At 39.2% G+C, this 15902-nt stretch overlaps 1 protein-coding gene across 1 annotated transcript in view; it reads left to right on the plus strand.

Annotated features, from left to right (window-relative positions):
* ALG5 (ALG5 dolichyl-phosphate beta-glucosyltransferase) overlaps positions 1 to 15902 on the plus strand; it is a 52536-nt gene that overhangs the window by 6993 nt on the left and 29641 nt on the right. The window contains 2 exon segments of the mRNA XM_033235096.1: positions 2793 to 2885; positions 6618 to 6731. Coding sequence (XP_033090987.1) covers positions 2793 to 2885; positions 6618 to 6731 — 207 coding nt within the window.

The raw sequence follows: 15902 nt of genomic DNA on the forward strand, positions 1-15902 counted from the left end.
TAACTGTTCTTTGAACAGACATTTCTTCAGCTGTTAAGCAGGAGTCAAGAGTTCTGACTGGTACTAAAATACAAAGATGTAAAGACTACTTTCTGTCTTGAAGGAGTTCACATCTATTAATAATACTGGAAATATGCAGTAAATAATTAGAGCACTATGTGTTAGACATTTTTATCAATTAGAAACTATATCATAGAGTGGCTTAGATAATAAAGACGTGTAATTATCTCATCTGCCAGGAAGTCTGGAAATAGTTGATTCCAGGGTTGGCTTAGCATTTTAACAGGATCAGGTTGCTGGATCCCTATCATTTTCAGTCTCACGCATTCCTTCATCACAAAATGGCCACAGCTACAAATATTACGTGTCCTGGAGCAGTAAGGGACAGCCAGGAATTTAAGAATCATCTCTGGGCTGGGCATGGTGGCTCATGCCTATAATCCCAACACTTTGGGAGGCCAAGGTGGGAGGGTGGGAGGATTGCTTGAGCCCAAGAGTTTAAGGTTGCAGTGAGCTATGATCGTGCTGCTGCACTCCAGCCTGGGTAACAGAGCAAGACCCCGTGTCAAAACAAAAGGATCATCTCTGCGTGCATCTCTCCTTTTTAACTAGGAATGGCAATCTTTATCAGAAGTCCTCACCTGCCCCTTTAGTAAAGCCCACACCCAAAGTTCACAAGCTAGAACTTAGTGACATGACCACCCAAGCCTGCAGGGAGGCTGTAGAAGTACTCAGCAAAGAGGAGTTAGACCAGTCATGGTTCATCCCCTAGGGCTTCACAGTTGTCACTATGCATTATTGGGGCCGTAACAGCAAAGAAGGAGGCACTGTTTGCTGGATTGGCAGTTAGTTAACAGTGGTACAACAGGAGTGTGTACACTGGACCATGGCTTCATTTGCTCATTGAGACTGATAGATTTCAGCTATATGTCAGAAACCAGAAATAAAAATCTTTGCTTTTAAGTCGCTGACATTTACAGCGCTGACATTTGCATTATGTGATGAGTAAAGTAATAGTTGAATGAGAAAATGCTTTAGTAGTACGTATTGCTGTTAGAATTATACTTTTCTTTTTTCTGGGGGAAGGTGAGGGTGGGCATGGAGGCTAGAAAAGAGAAATGGTGTTTGAGTCTTAAGCTGGCCTGACAGGTGAGGAAGCTGGAAGACAGTGTTCTGAGAAAAGGCATACAAGTGTAAGACCGTGGTATGGTCTGGAAATCTCAAATACTGCTAATGTACATGGTACTAATGGGGCGGCCTCAGAAGCTGGCTAAAAAGGTGAGGGCTGAATCACAAAGGATCTCCTATGCTATGATAAGGAACTCATATGTGATGCTTAGAAGCCGTAGGTCATCCTTGAGGGTGTTTAAACAGGGCTTATGTAAACCGATTTCTATATTAGAAATGCTCCTCGTATAACTTTGGGAATGAATTAGGGAGTCAGGCTAGAGATGTGGAGACTTTTGAGGATAAGGCGCTGAACTAGGTCAGAAAGATGTGAGGATGGCATGGATTTGAGAGGCATTTTACAAATCAGTCGGTGAGTTATAGTAGCCAGTGAATTGTGATGTGTGATAGAAATGAAAGATGATTTTCAGGCTTTCAATTTGAGCGTCTTAGTAGGTAGTGATGCCATTTGCTGCAGCAAGGAATATAGACTGAGCAGGAGTGGGAGAAGGAGATGAATGAAATTCTGGAGTTTTTATTTATTCAGTATATAACTAGGTGACGCAGGACAGAGAGTCTGGGCTCTAAACAGACATGTGAGATTCATAAGTATAAGGTGTAATTAAGCCCATGCAATGACTCCCAGTGAGCTTTTATGTTGACAAGAGAAGATGGCCAGGGGTTTCCCATTAGCTATGTGTACAACGTAGAGTCGGTCCTTGTGAGCATTATCAGCATATAAGGAGCAAGCCAAGCAAAAGGAGTTAGTGGTGAAAATTTAGGAACAGTTAGAGGAGGGCAAAGGCCAGATGAGAGCAACTTTACAGCTGCCTGTAGAGATGGTTGTCAAAGGAGAGGGTACCTGATGGACTAAGGTTACAAGGAAAGGGGATGTGGAAGAGCAAAGGGCATGAGCCATGCTACAGTGGACTGAAAAATAAATGGGTGATGAAATGCAGGTGGCAAATGTAGACCGCTATCTCATGACTTTGATTATAAAGCAGAATAATGGCAGTAGTTTGAGAATATAGTGAAGTCAAAGGAAAGTTTTTAGGATGCTGGCAGCTTAAGCAAGTCTGAGGCTGTGGAGCCAGCAGAGAGAAGAGATTGAAGATTTAGAAAAGAAGTTACAGCACGGATATCTGCTGAGAGAGAGGAATTTGAGTGAAAAGATTCGGGGGAAATGGTCAGGATACAAACAGCCTCTCTGGGGAATAAGATCGATTGCAGACCAGAACAAACACAAAAGTCATTAACCAGTGTTGAGGGCCCAATCACAGCTTTGTACCAGTCAGATAGCACATGGCTTTTGTGGGTTTTTTTTTTTGTTTGTTTGTTTGTTTTAAGCAGCTCAGTAGCTTAGGTAGAGGAGTCAAGAAAGAAAGGTCATTGTCTACTCTGGCAGTTCCTCTGCAGGAAATTGAACTATGATTTCAACCTAGTAGGTCAGTGCCACCAAGAATTCTACAGCTCCTCCAGGTAATCAAAATGTAGAGTGGATATAATCTAGTCACAAGAAGGGGTAAACGCCAATAGCAGTGTTTGAGCCAAGGCAAGAAACACGGCTTATATAATTCTCTTAGAATCCAAATTAATTTTATTCTGACTTTTATATAATTTCACAGGTAGCTTTTAAATATTGCCAGAAATACGGAAGTGACAAAGTACGTGTGATAACCCTGGTGAAGAATCGTGGGAAAGGTGGAGCAATTAGAATGGTAATACATATTTTCAACATTTTTATCTAAAATATAAAGGTATCTTGAGTAAGGTCTTTTGCAGACTTGTATGTTTGCTCGCTGCTTGAATACCAGCATTTCAAGTTAGTGATAACATATTTTTAATAATAACTTCATGTTTTTAGTCAAATTTTATATTATGTCATATCTATAATATACTGGGTGATTTAAAAATATATTTCTGTTTATCTTAAAGTTTAAAATGTTACCATCTACCGCTGTATCTTTGATAGAGTTACCAGATAGTAAGCTTATGTGGTTTCTTGCTGTTTAAAAATGCTTTTTTGTATTAAGTTTTACCTTTACAAAGGTATGCTGTTATGCATGGTAGCATAAACTAAGATGAATTTGACTTGGGTCTATCCTGATGAAATGTGCAGTCTAATAGAAAAAGTAAGCATTTGCATAAGTAAAAAAGAAGATTACAATTACGACAGACACGCAAATAAAGTGCTAAGAAATTTCAAAAAAGAGGTTACTGTCAGCTGAGGCATATCAGGTACTAATCAAGCTGAAAGTTTAAAAATCAAGATATGTGAAAGAAAACCTAAATAATTGACATTGAGGTTCATTTATTTATTTTTCCCTCATAAAAAGAGGTCTAGAAGTGGGCAGTCCAGGGCTTGTTCAACTCCACAGTCATCAGAAGTCCAGGCTTCTGCCCTTTCACTCCTTCCTCATGCACACAGGGTGACTCCTGGAGCACTAGCCATTGTGTCCACATTCAAACAGTAAGGAGAAGGGAAGTGGTCAGGATACAAATCATCACATGTTGCCCTCCTCACAGTGTCTTATGAGTTAGGGTCTATTAGTTTGATGATTATATAGATGAGGAAAGTGAGGAAAGAAGGTAAAGTAAATTACCCAACGTTTTCAGATAATAAGAGGTAGAGTCGAGATTTGGATGCAGTTAGTTTCCCTCTGAAGCCCATGCTTTTAACCTCTGATAATTACAGAGAAACGACTTGAGAAAACAGCACACCATGTAGCAAAGCCAGAAAAGACAGAAGTAGGAACTCTTTGGATATGTACTAGAAACTGATTCACTTTGGCTGGGTCACAGGATATATGAAACAAAGAAAGTAGGATTGATGCAATGTCATGGTGGGCTTTAAATCATCCATTTGTTTCTTTATTCAGCCAACGTTGTACTTTCATTAGAGACACAGAGATGAAAGACACCTCTTCTGTCCTTAAGGATATCACAGTTTAGTAGGGAGACAGACCATTGCCATACAATGTGGTAAATGCTATAACAGAAGTATATGCAAAATGTTGGCACCACCATCTGTTGCGGGGAGCAGCACAGATGTCCCTGAGGAGGCAGATTCTGAGCAGGATCTTCAAGGAGGATTAGGACTTAACCACACACAGGTTGGGAGGACAGGGAGCCTAGACAGGGAACATGAACAAAGGCATGGCAGAGTGAAAGAACATGCCACAATAAAGGACCCACCCATGGTACCCATGTCTTGACTGTGGAGATAAGGCTGGAGGGGTGGGTGGGTTCAGGTCACAAACTGTAGGCAACGGGCTTTTACATTTTTTACCATTGACAGAGTCACACTTTAATCAGCCAGCAGCAAGTGTAGCAATATTAGGCAAGGTATGATTAATTTTTATTTGGATTATGATAATGACAGAAGAGAAGAAAATGAGGGGATAAATGTGGGAGCTATTAAAATGACATAGAATTGGGTCTGGGATCAGAGAGAAGAATGACATATTAAGCCATTCTTACTTTGCTATAAAGAAATACCCGAGACTGCATAACATATAAAGAAAAGAGATGTGATTGATTCATGGTTCTGCATGCTGTACACAAAGTGTGGTGCCAGCATTTGCCTCTAGTGAGGGCCTCAGGAAGCTTCCACTCATGATAGAAGGCGAAGGGGGAGCAGGTGCATTATATGGCGAGAACAGGAGCAAGTTAGCAGGCAGGTTGGTGCCACACACTTTTAGACAACCAGATCTCATGAGAACTTGCTCACTGTTGCGAGGACAGCACCAAGCCATTCATGAGGGATCCACCCCCATGACCCTAACACCTCCCACTGGGCCCAACCTCCAACATTGGGGATCACATTTCAATATGAAACTTGGAGGGGACACAGATCCAAACTATGTCAAATAAGTACCAGTGGCCTTGGGTAACAGGGAGGATGATGATGCCATTAATAGAAGGAATGAAACACTGGAGGAGGAGCTGGTATAAGAGGTAGTTTGTTGAGTTCGAGCCATATTAAGTTTGAGGCAACATGCAGTGGTATCCAGAATAGCCTAGAAGAGAGGGTGTGAGTGAGTCATCCACATATGTCAGATGATAGTTGAACCTGAAGCCATTAAACTGTCAAAGAGGAGGTTACAGAGAAAAGGAGAACCAGGAAATCTTAAGGCAGTGAGACACATGAGAAATAATGGGCATCACATATGACTGAGGAAACACAAATGGGAGTTGCTGTGGTAGACTGCCTTTTCAGGGAGCCGCGGTGAAGTGAAGGCCATAGACGGTAGAACAGGAAAGTAGGCTTAAACAAGTTTGATCATGTATCATTGAAATTAGTCACTTATTGGTTTTTTGCCCCATTTCAAACTAATAGCTCCAGTTTTTTTTTACCACCTCAGCCTCCCAAGTAGCTGGGACTACAGGCATGTGCCACCATATGAGGCTAATTTTTAAAACTTTTTTGTAGAGATGGAGTCTCACTGTATTGCCCAGACTGGTCTCAAACTCCTGAACTCAAGCAGTCCTTCCACCTCAGCTTCCCAAAGTGCTAGGATTATAGGGGTGAGCCATCTCACCTAGCCTTTTGCATTTGGTCTAACGTGTGATTAAAAAGACATCACAGATACTAGTTAGTGAGCTTATTATACCATAGAATAAATGATCTGATGTCTCTCTACATGTGTGTATGTCTTATCTATAGTCACACTATGTTGTGTTACTAAAGCAATTTTACTGTATCAAACTGTAAATATATTTGCACTTAAGGCATAAGGAATTCACTCAAATACACCAGAGAAATTAAAAGTTGATGTAGTTTATTTCTGTATGAAGTATGCACTCGTGGAGCCATAATTTGCACAAAAGACCAGCCAATTCAGAATTGAATGGCATAATTTTGCTGTTTCAAATACCGCAAATGGCATAAAATAACATTTGGATTTATGCATAATTCTTAAATTTTATTGACACTATTTACTTAATTTAGTAAACTTTAGATCCTATAATAAAGGATACTAAAGACCTATATTCCTATGATACATTTCACAGCATATCTGTATATTAGAATATGTAATCTGTCTATAAACATGTTATTTATATGTGGTTCTAACCCTAAGTAGCCCCTAATTCATTTTAAGCATCATGACATGATAAACATATAATATGTATGATAGGTACTGTCCCTTTTTATTCTTAGTGATGCAGAATATCTTTAATTTGTCCAAACCTATTTTATGATCTTGGTATTTTCCAAGATATTTGTAGTATGACATCACAAAGTTTTTAAAATAATGAAGACAGGCAATAGGAACATTTGAGAAGATCTTCATATACAGGTAATTTGTTTTCAGTGAACTCTGGCCTCCTTCAGCCATCTCATACCTTATTTTTCACTCTTAGGTATTTTAAGTAGAACAGACTGAAATGTCATTGAATTTAACCTTCATTTTAACCAATTTTCTTTGACTTGAAATTTTAAAATACAGGGTATATTCAGTTCTCGAGGAGAAAAGATCCTTATGGCAGATGCTGATGGAGCCACAAAGTTTCCAGATGTTGAGAAATTGGAAAAGGGACTAAATGACCTACAGCCTTGGCCTGTGAGTATAAGAATGTAGTTTAAATAACATTCAGTCAAGAATGCAGGGGAGCTAAATTAAAAGGAGAATTTACCTATCGGTTTAAAAACTGAGTGTTTTTGGTATGAAATCCTTATACAAATGGTACAACCCCATAGAGGAACTGATCATTTTGTTACAAATGTTGTCTGATTTTATGAGATTCACTTGACAATTACTTATTTAATATTGTGGCCATTTTTCTGTCTTGGTTTCTGATTGCTTCTACCCAAGTTTTAATATTTATTGTGCATATTCAATTAAGGCTTTTATTCAAAAGTATAGCCTGAGTTCCAGGTAAAGAGATGAAATGTAGCTGGATCACAGAATCCATTTTTTTTTTTTTTTTTTTTTTTTTGAGACGGAGTCTCGCTCTGTTGCCCAGGCTGGAGTGCAGTGGCCGGATCTCAGCTCACTGCAAGCTCCACCTCCCAGGTTTACGCCATTCTCCTGCCTCAGCCTCCCGAGTAGCTGGGACTACAGGCACCCGCCACCTCGCCCGGCTAGTTTTTTTGTATTTTTTTAGTAGAGACGGGGTTTCACCGTGTTAGCCAGGATGGTCTCGATCTCCTGACCTCGTGATCTACCCGTCTGGGAATCCAGTTTTTGATGAAACAAACAAAATCACAAGTAGCAATCACTCAGAAAGGATTATTTGAAACTTCATGCCATAACTTCAAAAAGTGGAGGTTGAGGAAATAAAATCCTGGTGCCATTTCTACCTTTTAAAAGCCATTTAGAGTAATAGGATGAATTTATCAAATCCTGAGCGTTTGCCAAATACTTCCCAATCTGGAAAAAATGAATTAGAGAATGAAAAAGCACCCTTGAACAACATCAAACAATATACCTACCATCACACAACATGTCAGAATTTCAGCAGACGCAAGAAAACTTGCTGAGGTCTGCCGTTTTTCAGGACTGTACTAAGTTGCGGGGACAGATCCATGTGACTAGATCCTTTCCGAGATGGAGTGTAGCTTGTTCAAGACACGTGACAAAATCTCACAAGACCAGGGAACCCAAGTAACCCAACAAAGCCACATAGAGCCCCAGGGGAGGGTCCCTCCGCCCTGCCTTCCCACCACCTACCCTCAAGTCCAGATATAATACTCAGGCCTTGAAATTCTAGTTTAGAGGGGAAATGGGTAAAAGTATATCAAGGAGAATGTTCATTTACGGTAGGAGAGTTGCCCATGTTAATCATGACAAAATGAAGAAAGAAATGGCAATCACACCAACATATAATTACACAAAAAATTAAAGTTGCATACAAAAGATTAAGACAGTGTAATCAAGGAAAAGGACAAAGTTACATGCAAGTATTTTGGCTAAAGAAATAAAATGATGAAAATAAGAATTTAGCAACACAGGTCTTCAAAGGTAAGATGACAAAACAACAAAATGGTATTAAAAGAAAGATTACAGCCCAAGTTTACATGCCTGTAATTCCAGCACTTTGGGAGGCCAGGGCAGGAAGATCGCTTGAGGCCAGGAGTTTGAGCCCAGGCTGGGCAACATAATGAGACCCCATCTCTATAAAAATAAGAGAAAAATTAACAGGGCATGGTGGTGCATGCCTGTCGTCCCAGCTACTCAGGAGGCTGAGGCAGGAGGATCATTTGAGCCCAGCAGTTTGAGGTAATAGTGAGCTCTGATTGCCCCACTGCACTCCAGCCTTGGTGACAAAGCAAGATCCTGTCTCAAAATAAGTAAATAAATAAAAATAGAAATTACAGAACTAAGAAAACAAATTGAGACCAAAATAAAATGAATATGTAAAACTGCCTATGAATGAAATAGACCTAGTTTAGAATTGAATATTATTACATATTTATTAAGATCCTACTTATTATAGCAAAACCAAACCAAACAACACAAGAAAGTAAACATACAAGCGCCCCCCCCAAAAAATTTAATAATTACAGAAAAACTCACTGCATATCTTTCTAGAAATATTTATTTAATTCCACACTTGGTGAAGTATTGCATATCTCCCCCACCATCATCCATCCCCATTCCTCGTATTTCTAGCTGTTTTTTGTTTTTTTTCTAGGTGTTTTTTGTTTTTTTAAGATTCTAAGTGAATGAACTATTACAATTTCTTAAGAGAATTAGCTGTAAAGATATTCATACCATTGCTGTTCAGAAGAGTAGCACTAGCTGTTCCTCAGTTTCCTTGGCCACATTTAAATTACTTGTGGCTAGAAGCTACCTTTTTTTTTTCTTTTTTTTCCTCTTAAAGGAGATAAGGTCTTACTGTGTTGCCCATGCTGGACTCAAACTCCATCCTCCTGCCTCAGCTTCCTGAGTAGCTGGGATTATAGAAGTAAGCCACCGTGCCCAGCTTGTATGGCGTTTCCATCAACACAGAAAATTCGCTGGCTTATAACGTGATATGAATTTATTATTGGATATGTTGTAGTTCACTCTTACTAAAAAAGTATTTCATGTCCCACATCTTAGTAAATTATGATAGGCTAAAAGGAAAATCTAATTCATAAAGTTACTTGGTGTGATTTCCTTATTCTCCCCAGACGACCCCAAGAGAAACTTGATAAATATTTCCCTTTCATTATCTTTCTAGAGGAAGCCATGAGTGGGAGGGAGACCATAGGGCATCAGGTTTTTAGCAGCTGATGTTGTCATTCAGCGGTAGGGCAAAGAGAATTTAAATGATTTTGCTGATGTTAAGGAGTGAACCAAACAATAAAACAGAAAAAAAATTTGAACTTTATTCTTATAAATCTAGTTCCTTTATACTACTCTGAAAAGAAAAGGAGATCTGATGCCATATTTTTTCCTTATAATCCCATTTACTACATTGTTACTAGAAATGTTAAGTTGTAAAGAATTAAAGCATGTGATTATCATTAAGCTATTAATTCATAGCCTTGGTTTTATAGCACCTTAAAGTATCCCTAATTTAAAAATGTCCCAACTCAACTGAATTAATTTGAATTAAATTTAGTAAGTTTTATTAATATGCATCATATAATACTCTTTGGAGGAGGTAGAAAGGAGGCAAATAAATGATAGGTGGTTAAAGTTACAAGATTCATAGTTTTTGGATCCACCCAGTGAAAAATATCATGGTTCTGACAAAGCTTATAAACAGCCAGTCATTGCTCTCAGAAAACTTACATTCTGAAGTTGACATGCATAGAGAAATTAGAAGAAATCTTCTTTCTTATGTAATTCAGGTGTTGGAGAACTTTTTCTGTAGGACCATATAGTAAATATTTTCAGCTTTAAAGCCTGTCAGTCTCTGTGGCAGCTGCTTAACTCTCTATTGTAGCATGAAAGTAGATATAGATAAAATACATCCTTTATTTACACAAATAAGCAGCAGATCAGATTTGGGCTACAGGCTGTAGTTTGCTGACCCTTAAATCTAATTTAATCATTTATACAATATTGGAAAGTTTTTACAACTACCTAGTAATCTTTCAGCCTCTGCTGCATAACTCTAGCAATGCCTAAGCAGCTCATTCTGTCTCAGCTCCACTGTGAAGTTCCTCTAGACACCAAATGCAAATACGTCTCCTTTTAATCACCCCCTTCCATTGTTTCTGTCTTCTGTAGCTACACAAAATTATCTACTGCACTTCTTTGTGACAGCCCTTCAGAGAGTCAAAGCTGTTTTCCATGTGTATTCTCTATTTTAGGCTGTCAGTTCTTACAGTTTTTTTGTTGTTTGTTTGTTTGAGACAGTCTCACTCTGTCACTCAGGCTGGACTGCAGTGGCTCAATCTCGGCTCACTGCAAGCTCCGCCTCCCAGGTTCACGCCATTCTCCTGCCTCAGCCTCCCAAGTAGCTGGGACTACGAGTGCCCACTACCATGCCTGGCTAATATTTTTTGTATTTTTAGTAGAGACGGGGTTTCACCATGTTAGCCAGGATGGTCTCGATCTCCTGACCTCGTGATCTGCCCGCCACAGCCTCCCAAAGTGCTGGGATTACAGGCGTGAGCCACTGTGCCCAGCCCAGTTCTTACAATTTTTAAACATAGCGTATTTTTTTCGTATAATTTTCCACTGAAGATGTGTCTGTTTTTGTGGATTTGGTTTCCACGTTACATTGTTACTTCGTACAGGTATTGCCAACAACTCTTTTTCCTACTCATTGCCTTTGAACTTTGTCTCTCCATCTCTGTACTGGTGTGGATTTCTTTCTGTGTTCTTTTGCTTTGTTTTTAGGAATGGAATTGTGGCTAGTTATCTCTTTAATAATTTCAACTTGTTAAATTTCCGTGTCTAAAGGTGTAGGTTCTTATTCTATCTTTAGGGCAATAGCTGTTGTCTCCATTCATTTAAGCCACTGATTTGATAAGCATGCCTTGCATGTATTTCCCTAAGCCCTAATAAAACTAGGGACTGAAATAGTTCAGAAAATAATGAAACAGGAACATGGGTTTTGTAGTCAAGTCCTGTAATTACATGACTGTCTCACTAGATGGCAGTCATTAGCTTAAATGTATTTTACAATATTGTTTTGACCAGTTTAAGTCATTTCTTTACTATGTTTTACAGTGGTTTCTAATGTTTTCTTTCTTAGCTGATTTTTTTTTAATGACTACAAAAAGAAAGAAATCTGTTACTCCTTGCTTGTATTTCCTCTTAGAGTAACTAGGTCACATGTTCTGGTCTGATGATTCTTATACAAGGTCATCTTACAAAAGTTGCCTACAATTTCTTTTCTGAAAATAAGTGCTCTTGTAAGGTTTTAAACTACATGTACATAAGTAGAGCTTTGTATAATACATACAAACAAAATAGGGCATTTACATTTTCATACTAAAAATTTTATTTTATTTTATTTTATTTTTGAGACAGGGTCTCCCTCTGTCACCCGTGTTAGAATGCAGTGGCACAATCTCGGCTCACTGCAACCTCTGTCTCTTGGGCTTAAGCGATTCTCCTGCCTCAGCCTCCCCAGTAGCTGGGATTACAGGCATGCACCACCACGCCAGGCTATTTTTTGTGATTTTTGGTAGAGGTGGAGTTTCATTGTGTTGGCCAGGCTGGTCTCAAACTCCTGGACTCAAGTGATCTGCCTGCCTTGGCCTCCCAAACTTGGGGATTAGGGGCATGAGCCACTGTGCTCAGCCAAAAATTTTATTTGTATTTTACTTGTATTTTCTTTTCCCACATCTTTATTCTTTAATACGCAAAGCTTTCCTCTCAGATTTTCAGTTTCCTAACCGGTAGTTAGTCTACCTCTTTTTTAAAATATGCTTGTTTTTTAGTAATTTTTCTAAGCAAACTATATGCTGGCCAGGCACAGTAGCTCACATCTGTAATCCCAGCACTTTGAGCGGCCAAGGTGGGAGGATCACTTGAGGCCAGGAGTATGAGACCAGTCTGGCCAACATAGCAAATTCCCATCTCTACTAAAAATTAGCCAGGCGTGGTAGCGCACACCTGTAATCACAGCTACTCGGGAAGCTGAGGCATGACAATCGCTGGAACCTGGGAGGCAGATGTTGCAGTGAGTTGGGGTTGCGCCACTGCACTCCACCTTGGGCAACAGAGAGAGACTGTGTCTCAAAATATAATAAACATAAAAATAAACTTTCAAAAAATAATCGCAAAGTGTATGATCACTTGTTCAGTTGCTTAACTTTTCTAAATAGAATCAAAAATCCCTAACAGGCAAAATAAATGCTAAAAAGTGTGTATTTCATGATCATAGAGTAATTTCTCAGCCTGTGACTTAGGTTTTAAATTATTTTATTTATTTATTATTATTATTTTTTGAGACGAGGTCTTACTCTGTCACCCAGTCTTGGCTCACTGCGACCTCTGCTTCCAGGGTTCAAGCAAATCTCGTGCCTCAGCCTCCCGAGTAGCTGAGACTGCATGTGCAAGCCACCATGCCTGGTTAACTGTTTGGTATTTTTAGCAGATGGGGTTTTACCATGTTGCCCAGGCTGGTCTTGAACTCCTGACCTTGAGCAGTTGGCCCTCCTTGGCCCCCCAAAGTGCTGGTATTACAGGCTGAGTCACCACTCAAGGCCCTTAAATTCTGATTTAGACATAGCTCTAACAAGCTTAGTTTTTAGTTTTTTTTAGCCCACAGATGACTAGAATTAATGGATATGAAAAAGATACAGATAAAAATTACATTAAGAAGAACCAGAGGAAGCAGATCTTAACCACACACACAACTCAATCTGCAGTGCTGGGCTGCTTACTAATGACCCTGAATGCTCTTTTTTCTCTAATATAGTAATCCTTGGCCAGTTGAACTTTTGTATACCAGTGATTCATATGTGCGTGCATAGTTTGGTTCCTTCAAAGAACATGACAGTTAGTCCTTCTCCCCTTTTTTGTGGACCATGTGAGCAAGTCTAAGAAGCTAGTGTGTTTGTTTCACCTCTCAATATATGGGTAGAAAACTGGGCTTCCAAAAGAGAACTCAACCTCCAAAATCATGTGTTTTAGAGACCAAGCAGTTACACAAACATTTTGCTGAGCTCTTTGTGAAATCAAACAAATAAAAGGACAGCAAAAATAAAAGGGCAGTCTTGAAAATGTAGAAAGCAGTGGACTGTATAGAAAACTTTGAAGAGAACCTGTCTTAGCAGATCTCAAAGTATGTTTCCCAAATCATTGAAAGTGGCTCAGGACTAAGTCTGCCCATCAAACTGGGGATTTAATGCCAACAAACCCAGCTAAGAGGTGGATATCTTCTGGAACAGGAAACAGTAAATTTTTCCTGTGAAGGACTAGAAAATAAATATTTCAGGCTTTGTAACTCACATGTGGTCTCTAAAGCAATCCTCTTCTTCCTCCTCCTTCTCTCCCCAGCCCTTTCATAGCTCAAACGCCATTCAAAAACAGGCTGAGTGTAACCCCATAGGCCACAGATTACTGACCCCTTGTACTAACCACAAAATAGTTTTAGAAATTTAGTATCCCCATGGTTGTCATGAGAAAATGCTTTAAATTTAAAAGACAGGGCCAGGCACGGTGGCTCACGTCTGTAATCCCAGCACTTTGGGAGGCCAAGGTAGGTGCATCATTTGAGATCAGAAGTTCGAGACCAGCCTGGCGAACATGGCAAAACCCCATCTTTACTAAAAAGAAATACAAAAACTAGCTAGGAGTAGTGGAGCGCGTCTATAATCCCAGCTACTAAGGAAGTTGAAGCATGAGACTCGCTTGAACCCAGGAGGCAGAGATTGCAGTGAACCGAGATCACGCCACTGCACTCCAGCCTGGGCAACAGAGCGAGACTGTCTCAAAAAATTTAAAAAAGGAAAGTATATAAGATTTTAGAATGACTTATATCTGAAAAGATGAAAATTTTGGTTCTTGAAGTGACATTCTCCTGTTGGGTAGAAATTTGTTCATGTGGAGAAGTTCATGCCTAGTGATAAGGCGAAGTTGAGGTATGTATTGTGTTAGTTAACCACTAGTTCTCTGTCCCACTGGAACGTGAGCTTTGCTAAAAAGAGGGGCCTTATCACTCCATCTCCAGTGTCTAGAATACTGTAAATAGTAAGGACTCAGCAAATATTTGTGGAACATATGGATACTACTGTATACATTTTCTAATGGGAAAGCCATGTTACATTTAAAAATAGTCATAAATGATACCAAAAAGGCAAATTATCATAAGGGAATAGATAGCTAAAATAAGCCAAATTTGTATAACTTCTCATCGGCAATTTAGGAAAACACTGAAGAAATAGGTGGTCAACTGATTGAAATAATGCTGCCAATGTGGCAAATGGTAAAGAGAGAAAGGATGGAGCATTCAGATATATGATAGGTATTTTGTTTTATTTTTATTTATAATGTTTTTGGTATAAAAGCATCACTATGGCATTGTAAAAAGATTAGAAACAGCCTAAAGAAAGAAAACAACCAACCATATCTTATCACCCAGAAAAAATTGCGTTAATACTTTTTTAATGGACCATTTCCTCTGAGTATTTATATTCTAACAATGTAATGGGGTTTTGAATATACTGATATAAAAGCATAAAGATCCTCCATGGAATAGTTTATAGTAAATAAGGAAAAGCCCTGAGAAATTATTTGAGTCATGCTCTTATTTCTGAACAGATTTCAGCATCTGTAACCATCCTATATAGATAAATGTTGAGATGCTTTTTATTTTTTCTTTTAACTTTTTACTATGAATTTTGAACATAAGTAGAGTGAATAGTATAATAAACCTTTGTCTAACTTCAACAGATATCCACATTCTGACGTAGTTCTCTGTCTTTTTTTTTTTTTTAAAGACAATTTTATTGGCCAGGCATGGTGGCTCAGGCCTATAATTCTAGCACTTTGGGAGGCTGAGGTAGGTGGATAGCTTGAGCTCAGGAGTTCGAGACCAGCCTGGGCAAAATGGAGAAACCCCTTCTCTACAAAAGAATATACAAAAATTAGCAAGGTGTGGTGGCGGGCACCCTAGTCCCAGCTACTTGGGAGGCTGAGGTGGGAGGATCACCTGAGCCTGGAAGGTAGAGGCTGCTGTGAGCCATGATCGTACCACTGCACTCCAACCAGGGCAACAGAGTGAGACCTTGTCTCCAATAAAACCAAAAAAAAAAAAAAAGAAAATTGTTTCTTACAGTAATACTATTTGGAGAAACCTTAAGAATTGCTACAGTTTAAATATATTCAGTAGACTGGCTTTTTAAAAGGCTTTGTAAGTGTATTTTGATTTCAAATTTAGTTGCTATCACAACTTGAGAAGCTGTTTTATGCCATATGAAATTTTGTGTATTCCTTTTAACTATAACACCTTCATCATAATTCTTCTTATGTACAGCCTTTTTGTACTGTACAGCCTTTTTGTACTGTAATAAAAAATAATCCACCTTTCCTCAAATGAATGGGAAAAAGAATGAGTGTTGCCAAATTTTTATGTTGAGTCTGTGCAAATTGATACAATGTTTTGTTTTGTTTTGTTTTGTTTCTTTTGAGACGGAGTCTCGCTCTGTCGCCCAGGCTGGAGTGCAGTGGCCGGATCTCAGCTCACTGCAAGCTCCGCCTCCCGGGTTTACGCCATTCTCCTGCCTCAGCCTCCCGAGTAGCTGGGACTACAGGCGCCTGCCACCACGCCCGGCTAGTTTTTTGTATTTTTTAGTAGAGACGGGGTTTCACCCTGTTAGCCAGGATGGTCTCGATCTC

Source organism: Trachypithecus francoisi, unplaced genomic scaffold, assembly GCF_009764315.1.
Source record: "Trachypithecus francoisi isolate TF-2019V2 unplaced genomic scaffold, Tfra_2.0 Contig01461, whole genome shotgun sequence".
NCBI lineage: Eukaryota > Metazoa > Chordata > Mammalia > Primates > Cercopithecidae > Trachypithecus > Trachypithecus francoisi.